Source organism: Chiloscyllium punctatum, chromosome 36 (assembly GCF_047496795.1).
Source record: "Chiloscyllium punctatum isolate Juve2018m chromosome 36, sChiPun1.3, whole genome shotgun sequence".
Classification (NCBI taxonomy): domain Eukaryota; kingdom Metazoa; phylum Chordata; class Chondrichthyes; order Orectolobiformes; family Hemiscylliidae; genus Chiloscyllium; species Chiloscyllium punctatum.
The window spans coordinates 15,388,300-15,413,025 of record NC_092774.1 but is presented as its reverse complement, the minus strand read 5'-3'; the positions used below and the strand labels follow the sequence as shown (position 1 = coordinate 15,413,025).

At 49.1% G+C, this 24,726-nt stretch overlaps 1 protein-coding gene across 5 annotated transcripts in view; it reads left to right on the top strand.

The window, feature by feature from the left end:
- Positions 1-24,726, top strand: part of LOC140460747 (uncharacterized) — a 175,083-nt gene that overhangs the window by 7,636 nt on the left and 142,721 nt on the right. For all 5 annotated transcript variants that reach the window (XM_072555396.1, XM_072555394.1, XM_072555393.1 and 2 more), the window contains one exon: positions 457-3,707. In XM_072555396.1, the coding sequence (XP_072411497.1) occupies positions 848-2,023 (1,176 nt within the window). In that variant the 5' untranslated portion in view covers positions 457-847 and the 3' untranslated portion in view covers positions 2,024-3,707. Of the gene's footprint in view, positions 1-456 lie in introns of those variants that run through there.

The following is a 24,726-nucleotide window of genomic DNA, read 5'->3' as shown; positions in this document are numbered from 1 at the left end:
AAAAGAGTTGGACTGAAGTGTGTTGGTGTTAATGCCTTGATGTCTCATTTTGCTCCCACCTTCCCAGGGACGTTAACTATTTTGTGTCTGGTCCTTCCTCAAGAAGCTGCATTGCAGGTTCACCCTGAATTGACACTTTTTTTATGCTTCCCAAAATCAGACCTGCTCACTCTCAGCAGGATCCCAGTGTTGTGAAAGATATTAACTTTCAGGTGGAGGTATCCAAAATTCAGAGAGATGTCAGTCTTGATGTTTTTGCTTTTTCTGCCCCTGTAAGATCCTGAATCTTCAGGGGAATTAGTTAGAGCGGAGTGAGAACAGAGGGGAAGGGAGAGTGGGATGGTGCTTTCAATTTTGTGGAATAACAAAAGGAAAGGATATTCCACAGAAAGTAGAATTGATTGTTCAGAATTTCTACCCTGCACTGATCATCCCTTTTGTAATCCCTTTTTGCAGAGTATTTGAAAATCTGAAGACTGAAGTTTCAAAATCAACGAATGAAGGGCTTACACCCGAAACATTGACTCTCCTGCTCTCCAAATGCTGCCTGACCTGCTGTGCTTTTTGATTGACTCTCCAGTGTCTGCAGTCCTCACTTTGATGTCAATGTCTGACAGTCTCTGAATCCATTGGGACCGCAACTATTTTTGACTGTGATTTCTGTGAGAGGGATCTACACTTTTTGGTTCCTGTTTGAGGACGTTTTCAGCATCAGTGGGACTGGACGAGAGACCCCTCTGTTACAGCGCACTGTGTGTGGAGCCTGAAACAGTTATACGGCCTGGGAAGGGGACTTCACGGCAGGGAGGGGCTCTACACGTGTTTGTGTGCAGCTGAAGCTGTGGCTATGGAGAAACCTGAGGAATCCCGCCCCGTGGAGAAACCGTGGAAGTGTGGTGACTGTGGGAAAGGCTTCCGTGTCCCGTCTGCCCTGGAGACTCATCAGCGCAGTCACACCGGGGAGAAGCCATTCCCCTGCACCGACTGCGGGAAGGCCTTCAGACATTCCTCTCACCTGTTGGCCCACCAGCAGGACCACACGGGGGAGAGGCCCTTCAGCTGTCCAGATTGTGGGAAGGCCTTCAGATATTCCTCCTCCCTGATGAGGCACCAGCGTGTCCACACGGGGGAGAGGCCCTTTAGCTGCCCCAAGTGCGGGAAGGCGTATACCGACATCTCCTCCCTGATGAGGCACCGGCGTGCCCACACTGGGGAGAGGCCCTTCAGCTGCCCCGAGTGCGGGAAGGCCTTTACCGACATCTCCTCCCTGATGAGGTACCAGCAGATCCACACGGGGGAGAGGCCCTTCAGCTGCCCCGAGTGTGGGAAGGCCTTCAGTTATTCCTCTGCCCTGCGGAGCCACCGGCGCATCCACACGGGAGAGAAGCCCTTCAGCTGCCCTGAATGTGGGAAGGCCTTCACAGACGTCTCCACCCTGCAGAAGCACCAGCGTATCCACACGGGGGAGAGGCCCTTCAGCTGCCCCGAGTGTGGGAAGGCCTTTACCCACGGCTGCGCCCTGCGGAGACACCAGCGTGTCCACACCGGGGAGAGGCCCTTCAGCTGCCCCGAGTGTGGGAAGGCCTATACTGACATCTCCTCCCTGATGAGGCACCAGCGGGCCCACACGGGGGAGAGGCCCTTCAGCTGCCCCGAGTGTGGGAAGGCCTTTACCGAAGTCTCCTCCCTGATGAGGCACCAGCGGATCCACACGGGGGAGAGGCCCTTTACCTGCTCTCAGTGCCGGAAGGCCTTCAGCAGTTCCTCCACCCTGCTGACCCACCAGCGTGTCCACACGGGGGAGAGGCCCTTCAGCTGCCCCGAGTGTGGGAAGGCCTTTAGCGATTCCTCGAACCTGCTGGCCCACCAGCGGATCCACACCGGGGAGAGGCCGTTCACCTGCTCTCAGTGCGGGAAGGGCTTCACCCGCACCTCCCACCTGCTGACCCATCAGCGAGTTCACGTGCCATTGCAGGGGGATCGATTGGACTATCAACCCGGTTCCGGGGAGTCCCGGGTTTGAATCCCGCCAAGACAGATGGCAGAATCGGTATTCGGTCAGAAATGTGGAGTTCGGAATCTAACGATGAGACCGTTTCAGGGAGGGGGTGGTGCGGGGGAGAAAGCCCCCATCTGATTCACTCTCTTCCTTGTTAGGGAAGGGAACCGCCATTGTGGGAAAGGATTCACTCAGTCGTTCCAGCTGCATCCTTTACCCGGTCTGGCCTACACCTGACTCCAGACCCACAGCAGTCTGGTTGACTCTACACTGCCCCTTCCTTGCAAATGAGCCCAAGTTAGGGAGTTGAGCCTCCTAAATCCTGGCTGTGACACTTTGCTGCTTTGCCAAGTGTGCAAACTCTAAATCCCTCTCAGCTGTTCCATTTGCAAATCGAACACTGTTTTCAACACAAGTTGTTTGTGTCTCTGCATGAGTCCACAACCCGGGGGAAGTACAACGGAGTCTTTAATAGTTGCCCCAATGTGTCCTGTATGTCGAATTCATTCAAGTCAGGACATCCTGAAGCGAGCGATTATACTTACTGCAGATTTCTACTCACCAATTAAAAGTAATGTTGGGCACTCGAACAGATCGGGGGCATCTTGAAGGATGGCACGGACCTCCGTGTGGGTCCAGGGCTTATCAAATAGGGTTTCACCTCTCAAAACCCTGGGGCAAGCAAATTCATTATTACTAACTTTGTAAAGCACAAGTGCTCTCAGCAACATTACGTCCAGACGCTAGGACCCTGTTGAGTTCTCTCACTAGTATCTTGTGGCTGAGTAGGGAGAATTGTATCAACATTTCTAACAGCATTTTTGTCCCTGGCCAGCTTTCCTCTTTATTTTGGACACAACAAAAGCAGCAACCACCCTCTATATTTCATCTCTCAAAGGATATCGGCCGGTGACCTGAGAGGACCAGGGTATCTCCTGCCTGACTCACCAACTGTGGGGGGTGGAAATAAAGCCCCATGTCAGAAAAGAATTTGTTTATCAGGAAGCAGTAAAGCTGCAAGGCCAACCGTCTCCGCTGAGCCTGGGAAACACAAGCTTTAGCAAGCAGGCACTAAGCTGAGATTCAAAATGGTTTCCAGGCTTTAATATGTGACAAAATGGCTGACCCAAATCTAATAATTCTCCCACATCATCGCAGGGAATTAAACAAGAAAAATGAAACAAAATGAGAAATAAATAGGCGATCGTGCTTAATGTTTGTTTATTACGAAGTAAACAAGAAATAGCAGTCTCCCAGGACTCTTATGGTGCCCTACTTGAGAAATTCTGTCCAACAAGTTTAATTGGAAGCAGTAGCTTTCGGAGTGCAGCTCCTTCATCAGGGGGTTGTGGAATATAAGATTGTAAGATACAGAATTTATAGCAACAGTTTATAGTGTGATGTTACTGAAATTATATATTGAAAAAGACCCGGATTGTTTGTTAAGTCTCTCATCTGTTCGAATGACCACGATAGTTTCAATTATTTCAAATGTAAATCACAAAACCTTTTAAAATAGTTAAATCCTCAAGTGAATGTTACCAATTGGTGTCGCGTCAGTCCAGATAATGTATTGAAGGTGTGAGCTCCCCTGTGTGAGACTGTCTGTGCCACAATGGTTAAACTGATTTACAGAATCTTACATGGATTCATGCAATTTTTGAGCAAAGTAAGGCATAATTCTGCAAGTACGAATTCACCCAACAAACTTGTGTGTGTATGTGTGCGCACATGTGGGGGGGGAGGGGGAGGGGATGTATATTTGCAGATAGAACATAGAACATAGAAGAATACAGCGCAGTACAGGCCCTTCGGCCCTCGATGTTGTGCCGATCAAAGCCCACCTAACCTACACTAACCCACTATCCTCCATATACCTATCCAATGCCCGCTTAAATACCCATAAAGAGGGAGAGTCCACCACTGCTCCTGGCAGGGCATTCCATGAACTTACGACTCGCTGAGTGAAGAACCTACCCCTAACATCAGTCCTATATCTACCCCCCCTTAATTTAAAGCTATGCCCCCTTGTAATAGCTGACTCCATACGTGGAAAAAGGTTCTCACTGTCAACCCTTTCTAACCCCTAATCATCTTGTACACCTCTATCAAGTCACCCCTAAACCTTCTTTTCTCCAATGAAAACAACCCCAAGTGCCTCAGCCTTTCCTCATAGGATCTTCCTACCATACCAGGCAACATCCTGGTAAACTTCCTCTGCACCCGTTCCAGTGCCTCCACATCCGTCCTATAGTATGGCGACCAAAACTGCGCACAATATTCCAGATGCGGCCGCATCAGAGTCTTATACAACTGCAGCATGACCTCAGGACTCCGGAACTCAATTCCTCTACCAATAAAAGCCAGTACGCTATATGCCTTCTTCACTGCACTATTTACCTGGGTGGCAACTTTCAGAGATCTGTGTACATGGACACCAAGATCCCTCTGCTCTTCCACACTACCAAGTATCCGACCATTAGCCCAGTACCCCATCTTTTTGTTACTCTTACCAAAGTGAATCACCTCACACTTAGCTACATTGAACTCCATTTGCCACCTTTCTGCCCAGCTCTGCAGCTTCTCTATATCCCGCTGTAACTTGCCACATCCTTCCTCACAGTCTACAACTCCTCCGACTTTCGTATCATCCGCAAACTTGCTCACCCAACCTTCTAACCCTTCCTCCAGGTCATTTGTAAAAATGACAAACAGCAATGGTCCCAAAACAGATCGTTGCGGAACACCGCAAGTGACGGCACTCCAAGATGAACCTTTGCCATCAACTACTACCCTCTGTCTTCTTCCAGCCAGCCAATTCCTAATCCAAACCTCCAACTCACCCTCAATGCCATATCTCTGTATTTTCTGCAGTAGCCTACCATGGGGGACCTTATCAAACGCCTTACTAAAATCCATATATACCACATCTACCGCTTTCCCCTCATCTACCTCCTTAGTCACCTTCTCAAAGAATTCAATAAGGTTTGCGAGGCACGACCTGCCCTTCACAAAACCATGCTGACTATCCTTGATCACATTATTCTTATCCAGATGTGCATAAATCCTATCCCTTACAATTCTCTCTAAGACTTTGCCCACAACAGAAGTGAGACTCACTGGCCTATAGTTACCAGGATTATCCCTACTCCCCTTCTTGAACAAGGGAACCACGTTTGCTAGCCTCCAGTCCTCCGGCACTACTCCTGTAGACAAAGAGGACACAAAAATCAAGGCCAATGGCTCTGCAATCTCCTCCCTTGCTTCCCAGAGAATCCTAGGATAAATGCCATCAGGCCCAGGGGACTTATCTATTTTCACCCTTGCCAGAATTTCCAACACCTCTTCTCTACATATCTCAAAGCCATCCATTCTACTTATTCGTGCCTCAGTATTCATATCGACAACAATGTCCTGTTCCTGAGTGAATACTGACGAAAAGTATTCATTCAGTGCCTCCCCAATCTCTTCAGCCTCCACACGCAACTTCCCATTACTATCCTTGATTGGACCTATTCCTACCCTAGTCATTCTTTTATTCCTAACATACCTATAGAAAGCCTTAGGGTTTTCCCTAATCCTACCAACTAAGGACCTTTCATGTCCCCTCCTTGCTGCTCTTAGCTCTCTCTTCAGGTCCTTCCGGGCTACCTTATAACTCTCAATCGCCCCTATTGAACCTTCACGCCTCATCTTTACAAAGGCCGCCCTCTTCCATTTAACAAGGGATTCCAATTCCTTATTAAACCACGGCTCCCTCACACGACCCTTTCCTCCCTGCCTGATAGGTACGTACTTGTCAAGGACACTCAATAGTTGCTCCTTGAACAAGTTCCACATATCAATTACGCTCTTGCCTTGGAATCTACTTTTCCAATCCACACATCCTAAGTCATGCCTCACCGCATCATAATTTCCCTGCCCCCAGCTATAACTCTTGCCCTGTAGTACACACTTATCCCTCTCCATCACTAGAGTAAAAATCACCGAATTGTGGTCACTGTCCCCAAAGTGCTCACCTACCTCTAGTTCTAATACCTGGCCTGGTTCGTTACCCAGAACCAAATCCAGTATGGCCTCACCTCTTGTTGGCTTATCTACATATTGTGTCAGGAAACTCTCCTGCACACACTGGACAAACACTGACCTATCTAACGTACTTCAGCTATAGCTTTCCCAATCAATATCAGGAAAGTTAAAGCCCCCATAACAACCACCCTATTACTGTCACTCTTCTCCTGAATCATCTTCGCAATCCTTTCCTCAATGATTCTAGGACTATTAGGAGGCCTGTAAAAGACTCCTAACAGGGTGACCTCACCTCTCCTATTCCTAACCTCAACCCAAACTACTTCAGATGGCAAATCTTCATCCATCTTCCTTTCCACCGCTGTTATACTATCTTTGACAAGCAAAGCCACACCCCCCCTCTTTTACCCCCACCTCTGACCCTACTAAAACATTTAAAACCTGGAACAGCCAATCCTGTCCCTGATCTAGCCATGTCTCCGTAATAGCCACAACATCGAAGTCCCAGGTACCAACCCACGCTGCAAGTTCACCTACCTTATTTCGTATACTTCTGGCATTAAAGTATACACACTTCAAACCACTCTTCGGTTTACAGGCACCCTCCTTTAAGATTGATGCCATATTCCTAACCTCCCTACACTCCAGGTCCTGCACCCTAAAGCTACAGTCTGGGTTCCCATGCCCCTGCAGAGTTAGTTTAAACCCCCCCCCAAGAGCACTAGCAAACCTCCCCCCAAGGATACTGGTGCCCCTCATGTTCAGGTGCAGACCGTCCTGTTTATGTGCAATTTTTAAAGCAAAACTCTGTAGGCAGTCAATACATGTAATAGTGTGTAAATTTGACTTTGGAAATAGAACCAGTCTAACTCAAGTTTGGGATACAGGCAGACTCTGACCTCACACCTTTAATGCATTGTCTAGTTTGAGATGTGAGCTTTTGCTATAAAACCTTGTTATCTCGAGAATGTGACAAAAAGAAGTTCAGGGATTCACATTGTAATGAGACCTGCAACCTATTTGAAAAGGTGGAAGACTTAACAATCCAGGTTTGTTGAATATACCATTTCAGTGGCAGGACGCTGGAATGTTTTGCTCTAAATTGTGTCTCAGGATCTTATCCTCCACAACCACCTGATGATGAGGCAGCACTCCAAAAGTTACTGCTTCCAAAGAAGCCTGTTGGACTACAACGTGGAGTTGTGTGATTCTAGAATCTGGTCTCCAGCATCTGCAGTCCTTGGTTTTACCTCGTTGATTTTAACCCTACAGCGAATCCTCTTGCAAGGATGCCTGCCTTTCCTCCTCTCTCTACAAGTTTTCCTCCTCTCTCTACAAGAATCTCAGGGAGTCCCTCTCCCACTGCAACTCCCATGTCATTTCCGCTGCCCTGAAGCTCTTCAACCATGTCCTGAAACAGACTCGCTACCACAGCCACATTTGCTTCCTCAGTGCCAGCCTCCGTAACCAGCTCATCCAACACAGACTCTGGACCACCTTTAACCAAACAGAGTTCTGATCTGAACAGGCCACTCCACCCTCCTGTCTGACCTATCACCTTCATCCCCACCCCTATTCACCTATTGTACTCTATATTACTTTCTCCCCACCCCCCTCTCATTTATCTCACCACCTTGCAGGCGCACTGCCTCTATTGCTGATGAAGGGCTTTTGCCCAAAATGTCGATTTTCCTGCTCCTCGGATGCTGCCTGAACTGCTGTACTTTTCCAGTACCTAATCTAAAGTGGATTGGCCATGCTGAATTACCCATAGTGTCTAAGGATGTGCAGGTTAAGGTGGATTGGCCGTGCTAAACTACCCATAGTGCCCAGGGATGTGCAGGTTAGGGTGGATTGGCTGTGCTAAATTCCCCATCCTGCCCAGGAATGTGCAGGTTAGGGTGGATTGGCCATGCTAAATTACCCATAGTGTCTAAGGATGTGCAGGTTAGGGTGGATTGGCTGTGCTAAATTACCCATAGTGCCCAGGGATGTGCAGGTTAGGGTGGATTGGCCATGCTAAATTACCCATCGTGCCCAGGGATGTGCAGGTTAGGGTGGATTGGCCATGCTAAATTCCCCATAGTGCCCAAGGATGTGCAGGTTAGGGTGGATTGGCTGTGCTAAATTACCCATCGTGCCCAGGGATGTGCAGGTTAGGGTGGATTGGCCATGCTAAATTCCCCATAGTGCCCAGGGATGTGCAGGTTAGGGTGGATTGGCCATGCTAAATTACCCATAGTGCCCAGGGATATGCAGGTTGGGGTGGATTGGCCATGCTAAATTCCCCATAGTGCCCAGGGATGTGCAGGTTAGTTTGAATGGGCCATGCTAAATTAGGCATAATGTGCAGGTAAGGTGCATGACTCAGGGTTAAATGTAGAGCAATGGGGACAGGGGAATGGGTGTGGGTGGGTTACCCTTGGGAGGGTCGGTGAGGCCGAGTGGCCTGCTTCCACACTGTGGGGATTCTCTGAAGGGAGGGGGTTTGGAAAGTGAGTTGTCCCGCCCGTCTGCTGCTTGGGCCGCGCATGCGCGGTGCGGCGGCCCGCTGAAGGACTCGCCCCGCCTCCTGTCCCGGCACGTTTCCTCGCCCCGCCCCTAGTTCCTTTGTGACGTCACAACGCGGAAGTGGCCCTGTCAGTTTCAAAGTGAATCTCCCTCCCTCTGGGCGACTCTTCATCCTGGGAGGGAGACAGAGATGGGAGGAGGGGAAATTGGTCACTTGGAGCAACTGGAGTGAATCCAGGGAGGGAGCAGACTCCACAAACTCAGGTATGTGTCTTAGTTACCCGGGCGAGGAGGGACTGAAGGATAGAGATTGGGAAGGGGGAGGGCTGGATATCTTTTCTGTTTTGATGTTTAAAATGCACCCGATTCCCACCAGTAACTGCAACAGGTACAAGTACAGCACATGCAATATTCCTCATTGCAGCTTCACGCTGGTTTTGCATCCTCTGTTCTTGCTCCACCTTCGTTCCTGCACATTTAGCCTCTTTCCCTCATTCCCATCCCCCCGCCCTGATGTTCCAAGCTCCATTCTTTCCCGGTGGCGCCCATTACTCTTGTCTATTTCTTGCCTTATCCGGCCTTGTGTGTGAACAAAGTGTTAACGTACATCCTCTTTCACTGCCAGCTGCTTCCTTGTTTGCGAAAGCAACGTTTCCTCCCATTTTTCGCCGACACTGAGCTTTCTAACCTCCTTGATTGTGTGTTTTTTGTTTTTGCAGAAGCAGGAAATAGATGGTTATAACTGTTTGTACGAGCACATCTAGTTTAATCTACACCCCCTCCCCTCACAGCACCTTTATCTGTTTGTCTGTAACATTGTTTGCAGGCACATTTCATGTATGCACGTTTTAGCTAATACAAAAGCAATTATATATTTCCTTCACATAGCTTTCATTCTTGTTAACTCCACTGGTGGCTGAAACAATTATACCCTGGTGTTAGTTCATTTACTTTGCAGAAGCAATTATGGTTGCAGAAGTAACACTGCTTTACCTATATCCCACAGGGGTGACCCTACAACCTTGTATAAATAATGTGGGGCATGGCGAGGGTAAACAGACATGATCTTTGATCTGGGATTGCTCATAGGTTTAGGGTGAGATTTAAAAGAAACCTAAGGAGCAACTCCTATGTACAGAGGGTGGTGTGTGTAAATGTTGGGAAACATTTAGAGGGACATGGGTCAAGTGCTGGCAAATGGGACTAGATTGATTTAGGATATCTGGTCAGCATGGACTGAAGGGACTGTTTCTGTGCTGTACATCTGTGATTCTGGCTTGCCACTAATGTTTGTCACGTCTGTATGTTCAGGTTCTCCCTGGTGTTGGTGTTAACGCCTTGGTGTCTTATTTTGCTCCCCACATCCTGGGGACATTAACCATTTCCTGTCTGGTTGTTCTGATCTGGACTGCTGTCCGGATCTTTGGATTTCTGGGATTGGTCAATAAGCACACCTGGAAATGACTCTTTGTCAATCACACAAGCAATAGTTTATTCTTTGATACGGCCGGGTCGGTAGACTCTGATCAGCCCAGAAGGATTAGATTAGATTCCCAACAGTATGGAAACAGGCCCTTCGGCCCAACCAGTCCACACCGACCCTCTGAAGAGTAGCCCACCCAGACCCATCTCCCTCTAACTAATTCACCTAACATTACGGGCAGTTTAGCATGGCCAATTCACCAAACCTGCACATCTTTGGATTGTGGGAGGAAACCCACGCAGACATGGGGACAATGTGCAAACTCCACACAGCCAGTCCCCCGAGGCTGGACTCGAACCTGGGACTCTGGTGTTGTGAGGCAGCAGTGCTAACCACTGAGCCACCGATGAGTACTCCTAGAGTGCCAAAAGAATCCGCCGACTTTTACAGAGTCTGGATAGAACTTATGTACATTGTTTAGACTCAGACATTGAGCATGATCACATAGTAACAACCAATCAGATCCCGCAAGGTCCTCGTGCATTTTTGACTTAGCCTAGGGTGGCATGGTAGCTCAGTGGTTAGCTACTGCTGCCTCACAGCACCAGGGTCCCAGGTTCGATTCCAGCCTTGGGTGACCGTCTGTGTGGAGTTTGCACATTCTCCCTGTGTCTGTGTGGGTTTCCTCCGGGTGCTCCGGTTTCCTCCCAGAGTCCAAAGATGTGCAGGTCAGGTGGATTGGCCATGCTAAATTGCCCATAGTGTTAGGTGCATTAGTCAGAGGGAAAATGGTTCTGGGTGGGTTACTCTTCAGAGGGTTAGTGTGGACTGGTTGGGCCGAAGGGCCTGTTTCCAAACTGTAGGGAATCTAATCTAATCTATCATAATTTCTTGTAGACAACCTGTTCTTGGAATCGTATTTGTCCTGGCTAGTGGTGAGGATTAAACGTTACTTCTGCGATTGATGGTTAGGTTCAGATTTGTTACTTCTGCATTTGCAATTTTTTTCACTGGATTTACATCCGTCTGTGGATTCTTGTTTGTTCTGAGTCGTATCTGCCTGACTCAGTCCCACCGAGTTAGCCAAGCAGAAGCTATTTTGTCCTACCTCCCATGTTAAAGTGGAGATTTGAGGTGGCCCAGGGAATCCTTTGAGAACTCAGACCTGTAAAGCCTCACTCTTGGTTTGTCCTGGAAATCATTCTCTTTGGAAGTGTGGAATAAAAATCTCTCATCATAAAGCCCCAAAATGCAATTCAATTCAATCCATAGCAGATAAGCACTAAGAGTTAATTTTCTACGGGTTTCAACAGTCTCGGCACTAAAATGGTCTCACAAGGGAACGGCTGTGAATGTTATCACTTGGTGTCCTGTTCACACAGATTCACCGATGCTGAGGCAAACATTCTTAATTGCATAACAGCATCCTGTTATCACTTGGTGAGCCCAGGTATCCCTATCTTTAAGTTCTCTCCTCATTCTGAGCCTTCCTGCCTGTTTATTTTCTAGTGCAGTAAATGTATTCAATGATTCAGCATTACATTTTAGTCTGAATGTTTAAAGACAAGTTTTAAGGCTATAGACTTCATCACCCAGATGCCCACACCCTCATTCCTCCCTTTGATTGCACCGCGATCACTGAAAGAGAAGGCTAGTCCAAACGAATGCCCTTCAAGGTGGTCCAGCCGTCAACATCCTGTAGAGAGGCACCACCATCTTCGCAGCTCATCTGGTCATATTTATCATCGCCATCGACACGTGTGGGTGAGCCATCAGATCGCGAAAGGAACATTTTCTGGGGCAAATCTATATCACTAAGGGCCCTCATAAGCCTAGCAATTAAATACCTAACAATACCAATACCGACAAACAGACATAGCTAAATTGATAAGCCAATTGTACCATCGGCCCGATCTGCAGTTTCCCCAACTAGTCCCTTCAGTCATTCTGTCACGGAATACCTGAATCTCTTCTTGTATCTTACTTAATATTGCCAGTGAGATCAGGAATACCCATAGTGCATTTATCTTGGACAATGGTGCAGACCTCACCCTCCCGGGCGAGTATATAGTCTAAGGCATATCAATTCTGCACAGAGTAAAGACACAGGTCTGATAATCCCAGTTTACTCTGTTCCAGAGCCTCTTTACTCTTATTTCCTCAATTGGTCAGGCCGCAAAAGAGGGAACTGCGGTTCTGTTGACTTGTCAACCCTGCCGATCCTTCCAACCTCAGGGTACTCTGGATTCCCCAGCCTATCGGGTGTCCTGTATTGTCACCCAGTCCGTTGGGATCCTTCCAGTTGGAGCAAGGTTGGCTGAGACCAACCGCTGCATCCTCCTCAGATGGAGGTTCCATCGACCTGTCCACTGGCCAGGACAAGGTACTGTTGTGGGAACAAGGGCTCCGATGGTGACCTTATGAGGGACATCTTTGCCATCCAGGACAAGGAAATTGGTAGCTTTCCCTTAGCTGAAGAAATAATAGTCTGGTTTGGTGTATATTAGGGAGAGTTTATCAAAATAGGTTACTGAAATGTTACAGCAGGGGGTCTGGTCAGATCTACAGGAGTATAGGGTCAACGTTTTGCAAGGGGAGTCGCTTGAGCGCTGTAATAAAATGGGCCAAGTGACTCGAGCACTCGCAGTGTATGGGAGACAATGATCCTCAGAATGCTGTTCCCATTGGGCTCTCCCTTCGCTCTATTGTACATGGTCTTGGTGACAGTATCTGGTTCTGAAAAGAGAAAAGGCCTATAAATGCACAAGGGAAGGGTTCCGTTCCAGGTCCATGTGCCACATAAGGCCTGCTGTACCTCAGGCAGTGTTACACCAGCTGTTTGTATACACAGACCGGAGGTATTGGAAAGTGATATTTCTCTTCACAGGATCGGCAGTAGGAAGTCTGGGGACGGGGCAAGTAAGTCATCTCCCGCTAGAGAGGAGTAACATACTACTGCCTCTGGGGTGGAGAGCGTTCTGTGGGCTTGTATAAATAAGTTCCTTGTGGATTGAGGAGTTTCCCCTATCAGGCTTCCCTTTTCTCGAGTCGGCCCGTCCTACAAAAAGGGATGGTGTTCCTGGGCGTCCTTAAAATATTTACCATAATGACGGGGTTGATCATTTTTATCCTCACTAGGCTTGCGTCTGCAGGTAAGATCAAAAAGACAGGTTCGGTAAAGACATGGTAACTCCCCCTGATTTCTACTGTCCAGATGGACCATCTGGTCTTTCTGATGGAAGAGTCCATTACAATAATCAATCTTCATCACGTTCCACACGTCAAAGGCGTCTGGTCCGGTGCACTGGACGACATCTCCTCAGTATGGGTGGTGGATAATCTCTGATCATTCCTGGTCCCATCCATACTTAGTGGCTTTCCCCATCAGGATGTTGTACGTGATCAGAGAGGTGAGGAGATAAGTGATCCCCCACATGTCCCTCCTCTTAGTTCAAGTATCTGTAATAAGATTAACATTAGAACAACAGCAAGATTCAAAAACCCAAATGGACAGGGTCCACTCCTTTTGTTGGGATTCCAGAATTCTCTCCTCGTCTTTCCCCCTTTTGATTGGTGCGGTCAATCAATTTACAATGGTGCCGTTGGACCCAAGCTGAGCGCCCAGCGACTGTGACCGCCATAGGGGTGGGAAGTAGAACCTGGAAGGGGCCATCCCAACGAGGTTGGAGACCTTTGCCAGTCCAGTTCTTGACGAGCACCAATGAACCAGGGTCTACCCGTGACGAGGCTGAAAGGGAGGGAACATCGCTGTAGGTCGTACGCTCCTGGGAGTAAAAGGCACACATAACATTAGATAGAGCAAGAACATAACCAATCATTGCTTCGGTCACGTGGTGGACGTGGACTGAGAAGGGAGCTGAATTGTTCCAAGGGGTACGGAGGGGGTGACCAGAGAGACTCTCAGCTGGAGACAGTCGTGTCTTGCCCGCAGACATGGATCGCATCTGGAATAAGGCCACAGGGATTAACATAACCAGGAGGGGCCAGACTCTGCCATTAATTTGGCAAGTTTAGTCGTGAGTCTGGTTAAAACATTCAACAAGGCCGGTCACCTGAGGATGATAAGTACCATGCAGTTGCCGACAAATACAAAGCTGGGAACAGAGTTCTCCGTTAATATTACCTACAAATGTGACTGGAGTCATAGAGATGTACAGCACGGAAACAGACCCTTCGGTCCAACTCGTCCTTGCTGACAAGAGAGCCAACCCAATTTCGTCCCAGCTGTCAGCACCCGGCCCATATAGGGGCCAAGTGATGGCAAACGTGACTAGATTAATTTAGGATATCTGGGCAGGTTGGGCCAAAGGGTCTGTTTCTGCGCTGTGTGACTCTAATTGTCTTCAGTGAAAGCAGAAGTGTGGTTGTGAAGGCTGGACTTTCAGAGCATGTTTTGCCCTGACTGGGAGCAGAAGAGTTTGACTGAAGTGTGTCGGTGTTAATGCCTTGATGTCTCATTTTGCTTCACCTTCTCGGGGTCATTAACCATTTTGTGTCTGGTCCTTCCTCAAGAAGCTGCATTGCAGGTTCACCCTGAATTGACACACTTTTTTTTTTATGCTTCCCAAAATCAGACCTGCTCACTCTCAGCAGGATCCCAGTGTTGTGAAAGATATTAACTTTCAGGTGGAGGTATCCAAAATTCAGAGAGATGTCAGTCTTGATGTTTTTGCTTTTTCTGGCCCTGGAAGATCCTGAATCAGCTCCTTCAGGAGAATTAGTTAGAGTGGAGTGAGAACAGAGGGGAACGGAGAGTGGGATGGTACTTTCAGTTTTGTGGAACAACAAAAGAATATTCCACAGAAAGTAGAATTGCTTGTTCTGAATTTCTACCCTGTACTGATAGTGATGCCTTTTGTAATCTCTTTTTGCAAAGTATTTGAAAATCTGAAGACTGAAGTTTCAAAATCAATGGATGAAGGGCTTATTCCCGAAACATTGAGTCTTCTGCTCCTCGGATACTACCTGACCTGCTGTGCTTTTCCAGCGCCACATTTTTTGACTGACTCTCCAGTGTCTGCAGTCCTCACTTTGATGTCAATGTCTGACAGTCTCTCAATCCATCAGGACCACAACGATTTTTGACTGTGATTTCTGTGAGAGGGATCAACGCTTTTTGGTTCCTCTTTGAGGACGTTTTCAGCATCAGTGGGACTGGACGAGAGACCCCACTGTTACAGCGCACTGTGTGTGGAGCCTGAAACAGTTATACGGCCTGGGAAGGGGACTTCACGGCAGGGAGGGGCTCCACACGTGTTTGTGTGCAGCTGAAGCTGTGGCCATGGAGAAACCTGAGGAATCCCGCCCTGTGGAGGAACCGTGGAAGTGTGGCGACTGTGGGAAAGGCTACCATTTCCCGTCTGCCCTGGAGACTCATCGGCGCAGTCACACCGGGGAGAGGCCATTCCCCTGCCCTGTCTGCGGAAAGGCCTTCAGACATTCCTCTAACCTGCAGGCCCACCAGCGGATCCACACAGGAGAGAGGCCATTCACCTGCTCTCAGTGCGGGAAGGGCTTCAGGTATACCTCCCACCTGCTGATCCACCAGCGTATCCACACGGGGGAGAGGCCCTTCAGCTGCCCCGAGTGCGGGAAGGGCTTCAGCACTTCCTGCAACCTGCTGACCCACCAGCGGATCCACACCGGGGAGAGGCCCTTCAGCTGCCCCGAGTGCGGGAAGGGCTTCACCAGCTCCTCCAACCTGCTGGCCCACCAGCGGATCCACACCGGGGAGAGGCCCTTCACCTGCTCTCAGTGTGGGAAGGCCTTCACCTACTCCTCCCACCTGCGGAAGCACCAGCGAGTTCACGTGCCATCGCAGGGGGATTGAAGGAGTGACGGCCGAGTGCCAATATCAATTGAACTGTGGACCTGTTTCTGGGGAGTCCCGGGTTTGAATCCCGCCACGACAGATGGCAGAATTGGTATTCGGTCAGAAATGTGGAGTTCGGAATCTGACGATGAGACCGTTTCAGGGAGGGGGTGGTGCGGGGGAGAAAGCCCCCATCTGATTCCCTCTCTCCCTTGTTAGGGAAGGGAACCGCCATTGTGGGAAAGGATTCACTCAGTCGTTCCAGCTGCATCCTTTACCCGGTCTGGCCTACACCTGACTCCAGACCCACAGCAGTCTGGTTGACTCTACACTGCCCCTTCCTGGCAAATGAGCAGGGAGACACTTACTTGGAGACAGGGTATGGGTTAAAATTGCTGAGTGAGGCAATACTTCCTCCGGGTTACGGATGTACCAAGGATCCAATTACAAAGGGACAACTTGGTGCTCGCCAATAGTGAAGACAGTGAGGGAGGTGGGACAGGGGAGGTGTGGTGTGTGCAGGCAGTCAATACATGTAATAGCTTGTAACTTTGACTTTGGAAACAGAACCAGTCTGACTCAAGATTGGGATACAGGCCGACTCTGACCTCACACCTTTAATGCATTGTCTGAGCTGAGATGTGAGCTTTTGCTATAAAACCTTGTTATCTCGAGAAGGTGACAACAAGAAGTTCTGGGATTCACATTGTAATGAGACCTGCAACCTATTTGAAAAGGTGGAAGACTTAACAATCCAGGTTTGTTGAATATACCATTTCAGTGGCAGGACGCTGGAATGTTTTGCTCTAAATTGTGTCTCAGGATCTTATCCTCCACAACCACCTGATGATGAGGCAGCACTCCAAAAGTTACTGCTTCCAAAGAAGCCTGTTGGACTCCAACCTGGAGTTGTGTGATTCTAGAATCTGGTCTCCAGCATCTGCAGTCCTTGTTTTTACCTCGTTGATTTGAACCCTACAGCGGATCCTCTTGCAAGGATGCCTGCCTTGAAGAAGTTTTCCTCCTCTCTCTCTACAAGAATCTCAGGGAGTCCCTCTCCCACTGCAACTCCCAGGTCATTTCCTCTGCCCTGAGGCTCTTCAACCATATCCTGAAACAGACTCGCTACCACAGCCCCATTCGCTTCCTCAGTGCCTGCCTCCGTAACCAACTCATCCTACACAGACTCTGGACCACCTTTAAACCAGCAGAGTTCAGATCCGAACAGGACAAACAGTATAGACTACAGATTCAAAAAACCCCAGCAACGGTTCTCCTTCAGGATCCTCCGCTCCACGCTTGCAGCAATGCGCCGTCACCTAACCTTTCTCCAGTCAGCCCTGCCTCAGCTGAGGGCCACACTCTCTCAGAATTACAAAGGACCCCCTCTGTACTACATCCTCAGGAGAATTCATACTCTCAACAAACAGTATTTCAACTCCATCTTAAACATCAAAAACTGTAAGTACAACAAACTTTTATCCACCCACCTCCATAACCAGCGCTCCTCAAACATTCCAGAAGATTCCCCCGGCCTCTGAAATTGCTCGGACGCCATTAGCCATGCGGCTGGTGCAGCTGCCGCCCCCACACGCTGATTGATGTCACTTCCGCCCCCATCATGGCTACTCCCACAGCCACTTCCGCCCCTCACAATTCCTCGTGCATCACATGTGACATCATTTCTGCCCCTCACATCATCGCTGATGTCACACGCTCAGTGACTTCCGCCACTCTTACTGCTGTGGTCACCCCCACTTCCGCCCCCACCAACGCCACTCACCTGCATTCTGCTGACATGCCCCCCACAGATCCCACTGTCACCATTCCTGGCCTACAGAACCCTGAGGGGAACACCACCCCTGCTCATGACTCCACCCCCATTCCCCCCACCATCACACCCACTCCAGTTACCGGCTCCGCCCCCACTCCCAGCTCCACACCCACACCAGATCCCAGCTCCCAGCCCTGCCGCGTTTTCACCATCCCTCCAGACCTCCCCCTCACCTGAGGACGAACGATTAGTCCTCAGCAAAGGACTCATCTTCCCCCTCCGTCCACACATCAATGAATTTAATACACGCCGTGATGTCGAACACTTCCTCCGCCTCCGAGCTTACTTTCACAATCTGGACTCCCGCCCACCTTCCGAGGACCCCTTCGCCCACCTCCAACACACTGCATCCACCTGGACACCCCGCGCTGGCCTATTACCTGCCCTCGACCTCTTCATTTCCAACTGCCGCCGGGACATTAACCGCCTCAACCTGTCTACCCCCCCTCCCCCACTCCAACCTCTCACCCTCACAACGCGCAGCCCTCCAATCCCTCTGCTCCAATCCCAACCTCACCATCAAGTCAGCGGATAAAGGGGGCGTAGTGGGAGTCTGGCGCACTGACCTCTACGCCGCTGAAGCCAAACGCCAACTCGAAGACACCTCTTCCTACTGCCCCCTCGACCATGACCCAACCCCCATCACCAACCCATCATCTCCCAGACCATACAGAACCTCATCACCTCAGGAGATCTCCCACCCACAGCTTCCAACCTCATAGTCCGGGAACCCCGCACTGCCCGGTTCTACCTCCTTCCCAAGATCCACAAGCCTGGCCACCCTGGACGACCCATTGTCTCAGCATGCTCCTGCCCCACTGAACTCATCTCTACCTACCTATACACTGTCCTATCCCCCGAGTCCAGGAACTCCCCACATCTGTTCGAGACACCACCCACGCCCTCCACCTCCTCTAAGACTTCCGTTTCCCTGGCCCCCAACGCCTTATCTTCACCATGGATATCCAATCCCCCTACACCTCCATCCGCAATGTCCAGGGCCTCCAAGCCCTCCGTTTTTTCCTCTCCAGACGTCCCCAACAGTACCCTTCCACCGACCCTCTCATTCGTTTGGCCGAACTGGTCCTCACCTTTAACAATTTCTCCTTCGAATCCTCCCACTTCCTCCAGACCAAAGGGGTAGCCCATGGGGACACGTATGGGCCCCAGCTATGTTTGTCTCTTTGTTGGCTACGTAGAACAGTTGATCTTCTGTAATTACACCGGCATCACTCCCCACCTCTTCTTCCGCTACATTGATGACTGCATTGGCGCCACCTCGTGCTCCCGCGAGGAGGTTGAGCAATTCAGCAACTTCACCAACACATTCCACCCTGACCTTAAAGTTAACTGGACCATCTCTGACACCTCCCTCCCCTTCCTCGACCTCTCCATCTCCATTAATGATGACTGACTTGACACCGACATTTTCTACAAACCCACCGACTCCCACAGCTACCTGGATTACACCTCTTCCCACACTGCCTCTTGCAAAAATGCCATCCCGTATTCCCAATTCCTCCGCCTCCGCCAGATCTGCTCCCAGGAGGATGAGTTCCACCACAGAACACACCAGATGCCCCCCTTCTTTAGAGACCGCAATTTCCCTTCCCACGTGGTTAAAGGTGCCCTCCAACGCATCTCGTCCAGATCCCGCACTCCTGCCCTCAGACCCCACCCCTCCAACCGTAACAAGGACAGAACGCCCCTGGTGCTCAACTTCCACCCTACCAACCTTCGCATAAACCAAATCGTCTGCCGACATTTCCGCCACCTCCAAAAAGACCCCACCACCAGGGATATATTTCCCTCCCCACCCCTTTTCCGCCTTCCGTATCGACCTGGCCAGGTTCTTTTCCACCTATCCACTCCACCCTCCGCCTTGACCTATCACCTTCATCCCCTCCCCCACTCGCCTATTGTACTCTATGCTACTTTCTCCACTCCCCCACCCTCCTCTCACTAGTCTCTCCATGCTTCAGGCTCTCTGCCTTTATTCCTGATGAAGGGCTTTTGCCTGAAACGTCGATTTCGAAGCTACTTGGATGCTGCCTGAACTGCTGTGCTCTTCCAGCACCACTAATCCCGAATCTGGTTTCCAGCATCTGCAGTCATTGTTTTTACCCAAGAGTAAAGACAGTGTGGGGGGGGTGAGGAGGAGGGGAGGTGTGGGGTTCAAAAAGCAACTGCTTTTTCTCTGCCTTTTTGCTCGGGGGATCTGAAGCTGTAACAAAGTTGGTTTGCAATAAAGGTTACCTGAACTTAACACCGGGCTCAGACTCTCATTGAAAGCTTTCAGCTCCGAGAGGTTTTTGTTTTAAAGCTGCTCATTTCTTTCAGCCACCTGCACTAAGTTTAGAACATAGAACAATCCAGCGCTGGGGAACTCAAAACTAGGGGGGGGGGGTCATTTTTATTTAAACATAAGGAGAGAGATTTAAAAGAAACCGGAGGGGCAACATTTTGAAAGAGGGTGATTTGCATGTGGAATGAACTTGCTGAGGATGTGGTAGATGCAGGTACAGTGACAACATTGAAACAGCATTCGGATGGATACATGAGTAGAAAGGTTTAGAGGGATATGGGCCAAATGCAGGCAAGTTTAGATTGGGAATCCTGGTCAACATGGACAAATTGGACCGAAGTGTCTGTTTCTGTGCTGTATACCTTTATTGAAACCAGTAGATTTCTGAAAGGGGCTTGACAGGATAGATGCAGATAAAATGCTCCTTTGTGGGGAGGGTCATCGAATTCCGACAAGGTGGAAGCAGGCCATTCAGCCCATCTATTTCACTCTGGCCCTCTGAACAGTATCCCACCCATACCCATCCCCTCCCCCGGCTCCGCCCATCCCTCCCCCGGTCCCGCCCATCCCCCACGTGCAGACGTCACGCGGGGGTGAAGGCGGTTGGGAGGAGAAGTCGCTCGAGCGAGGAAGCGGCGGGAGGGCGGCCGTTAGGAAAATCCAGATATCCTGAATTAATCTAGTCCCCTTTGCCAGCACTATATCCCTCTAAACCCTTCCTATTCATATACCCATCCAGATACCTTTTAAAGGCTGTAATTATACCAGCCTCCTCCACTTCCTCTGGCAGCTCATTCCATACCTGCACCACCCTCTACATGGAAACGTTGCCCCTTCAGGTACCTTTTATATCTTTGTGCCCTCTCGTTGTGAGTCTCACCCCAACATTAAGGAAAAGACTTAAAAATATTGCTTTTGCATTTTTCTGGCTGCTCAATCAAATATCGAGCCACATTGGGGGGAGGGGAGAGGAATTATGGCTCTGCCCTTTTTGTTCTCCGATAGGTATTTGGAAACTTAAAATCTGTCAATAACATCAGCATTGCTACATTGCACGTTGTGTACACTCCTCAGTGTCAACAAGCAGGGCACATGTTTGCCAATGTCACCAAAACATTGGGCATGTTCCTCGCTGTCGGCAGAAAAGTTGCGAAACCTACTTTTGATGGACGAATAAGGAGCACTGAAGGACCGGGGGGGAGACTTGTCCTTCTGCCATTCGGAGCTCCCCTATTGGTGAATGTGGAAGTTGGACCATGAGCTTCTTAAGGTCCTGCTCCTCCTCTCTCTGAATGAAGATTGAGCTTCACCTCAGACTGCAACTTCTTTCCTCTGTCCAACATATGAGTACAGCACTCTCTTTTCTCACCCCCTTTTCCATTTACGTTTCATTCTGGGGTTCAAGTGTTGACTTGGAGCAACTGAAAGGAATGGGAGTGAATCCAGCGAGGGGACAGACTCTGGAAAAGTTAGTCCAGGCCTGTGTCTCAATTGGCAAAATAGACAGACAGGAGACTGGAAGAGCAAGCCAGGCAGTATCAGGAGGTGGAGAAGTCGAGGTATCTGGTGTAACCCTTGTTCAGGACTGGGGGTGGGTATAGGGAGAACTGTGGAACAAGGGTGTGCTGGGGGCAGGGTATTGAAGTGGGGATAGGTGGAGACAGGTAGAGGGTACAATAGACAATAGGTGCAGGAGTAGGCTGTTCTGCCCTTCGAGTCAGCACCACCATTCATTGTGATAATGGCTGATCATCCTCAATCAGTATCCTGTTCCTGCCTTATCGTCATAACCTGGTACGACCTGGTTGGTGAATGGGAGGAAGGAATCCAGTTGGCAGGGAAGAGTGGAAGGGGCTGGGAAGTGAGTTGGGGGATGGGATGGGAGATTATTTGAAATTGTAGAACTCTGTGTTGAGTCCTCCGGGCTGTTGACTGCTCAGACAGAAGATGAGGTTTTGTTCCTCCAGTTTGTGGTTTGGTTTGTTGTGGTAATGGAGGAAGCCAAAGATAGTCATGTCAGAAGGGGAGTGGGAAGGGGCATTAAAATGGGTGGAGACTGGGAAGTCCGCTCAGCCTCTGCGGACCCGGCTGTGATGCTCAGCAAACCGTTCCCCAAGTTTACGCTCGGTTTCCCCGATGTAGAGAAGACCACAATTGAAATGCACAGCAGGTCAAGCAGCATCTGAGCAGTAGAACAGTCGAAGTTTGGGGCACGAGCTCTTCATCAGGAATGATGCGTGGGTGTTCAGAGGGGCATCAGTGTCCTTCTGTGCCAGTTGTCAGACAGGTGCAGCAGGCAATGAGCAAGGCAAGTGGTGTATTAACAAGAGGAATTGAGTTCAGAAGTGGGGATGTCTTCCTGCAGTTAGGGGGTCATTGAATATATTCAAGGCTGAGTTCATCTGATTCTTATGTGGATGTTTATGGGGAAGGCAAGAAAATGGTTGAAAGACTAGTATAGAACCGAGTTACAGAGCCATACCGCACAGAAACAGATCCTTCAGTCCAACTAGTCCATGCTGACTATGTTCTCAAACTAAACCAGTCCCACCTGCCAGTGTTTTGGCCCAAATCCCTCCAAACCTTTCCTATTCATGAACTTATCCAAATGTCTTTTAAACGTCGTTACTGTACCTGCATCCACCACTTCCTCTAGACATTTAGTCCACACGTGAACCACTCTGTATAAAAAAAATTGTGCCCTTCAAGTCTTTTTAAAATCTCTTTCTCCTGTCACCGTCAAAATTTGCTCCCTAATCTTGAAACCCCAACCCTAGGGGAAGGACACCCGTCGTTCACCTCGTCTCTCTCCTCATGATTTTATAAACCTTGATAAGGTCACATCTCCTCCTCCTCTGCTCCAGTGAAAGTCCCAGCCCATCCACCGAGATGCAGGTAGATCCATATCCAGTCATGATCGGTTCAATGCTGGTCCCAATTCTCTCTCTCGGTGTCTAGGACAGCAAGAGACCACAAGACACAGGAGCAGAAATTAGGCCACCAGGTCTGCTCATTCCATTCAATCATGGCTGATATGTTTCTCAGTTACATTCTTCCGCTATAAGCAAAGTGAAAATGGAGGGAGTGAGTGTGGGATGGAGATTTTCAGCTTCCAGGGAATAAAAGAGAAAGTGTTCATTATAAATTAGAATTTATGGGATCGGCTGATGAGCCGAGGAGTGTCAGTTGGAGTTTAATTTAGAGAGTGGACAGAGTAGTGAAGGCAGCGTTTGGTTTGCTTTCCTTCATTGGTCATAGCATTGAGGATAGGAGTTGTGAGATTATGTTATACACACTTCCCACTCGAACGTGTTATCTAACTGCTTAACTGTTTTTAGTGAATATAATCCACACCTCCCGCTGCTGCCATAACGTGGTTTGTTTGGAAGCCCTAGCTTTCGGAGTGATTAGATTTATTTTAGATTTTATTACTTACCGTGTGGAAACAGGTCCTTCAGCCCAAACCGACCCTTCGAAGAGCTACCCACCCAGACTCATTCCCCAACATTTACCCCTTCACCTAACACTACAGGCAAATTAGCGTGGCCACTTCACCGAACCTGCACATCTTTGGACTGTGGGAGGAAACCCACGCAGACACGGGGAGAATGTGCAAACTCCACACTGACAGTTGCCCGAGGTGGGAATTGAACCCGGATCTCTGGCACTCTGAAGTGCTGCTGCTGCTTCAGGTGGTTGTGGAGAATAAGATCATGATTAGCCAGGTAATTCCTAGAGGCCTGGCACTCCAACCACAACGCCAGAAACAAACACATAGATCTAGATGCCATCTATCATCCCCTCAGAAAATGAACAGGAAATGACATCACCACAAACCCCAGGAACCCTATCCAGGACAAACATATAAATAGAAAGCAGGAGACAACAGCTTCGCTTCACTTGGGGGTCACCACTGATGATGTTACCTAGCCAGGTAATGAAACGTCTGGATATCAAACCTACAGCTCAGCGAGCAAACCTACACCCTAAACATCATGCTGCAAATACAAACTCACCCCCATGGATGATCTGTCTTGTGTGTGTATGAGACAGAAAAAGTCTACGTCCGTGCTGTATATCTCTATGTCTATTTGATAACTGATGCTTTATTTCTGTTGGTGTAAATGTTGTTGTAATTCATAGCTGGGTACTAATAGATGCAATGGTGACAGAATTCCTCAAGTAGGGCACTGTAAGATTCCTAAGAGACTCCTGGTTTACTTCCTCATGAACAAACATTAAGCACGTGCGCCTATTTATGATTGTTTCATTTTTCTTATTTGATTCCCTGCTATGACTGCATCTTTTATCAGGATGGTTGACAGGCTGGGAGATTGTGGGTTGGGTCTGGATTGAATATTTTATCGTTCCAGAAGTTATAAAAGGGGCGAGGGGGGCGGTCAAAGCTTTCGCAGAAATCCAGCCGAGCTGAGAACAGACCAACATCTTAGTCTGTGGGAATAGGAGGATCAGAGGACAGAGAAATCAGGGCCTGAAACCCAAGCTGACACCATTCCACCCTGTGATCAGTGCTTTGATTAGCAGCATCCTTTTACATCAGTCAATGCCAGTTGTCAGACAGGTTCAGCAAGGTAAGTGGTATATTAGCAGGTTGAACTGAGATTAGAAGTGGGGATGTCTTCCTGCAGTTAGGGGGGTCATTGAATATATTTAAGGCGTAGTTCATCTGATTTTTGAACAATAAAGTGTGGATTTTTTTGTGCGCGGGAGGTGGGTTTTTTTTTTGAATGGTTTATGTGTTGGATGCAGGTACAGTATCCACGTTGAAAGT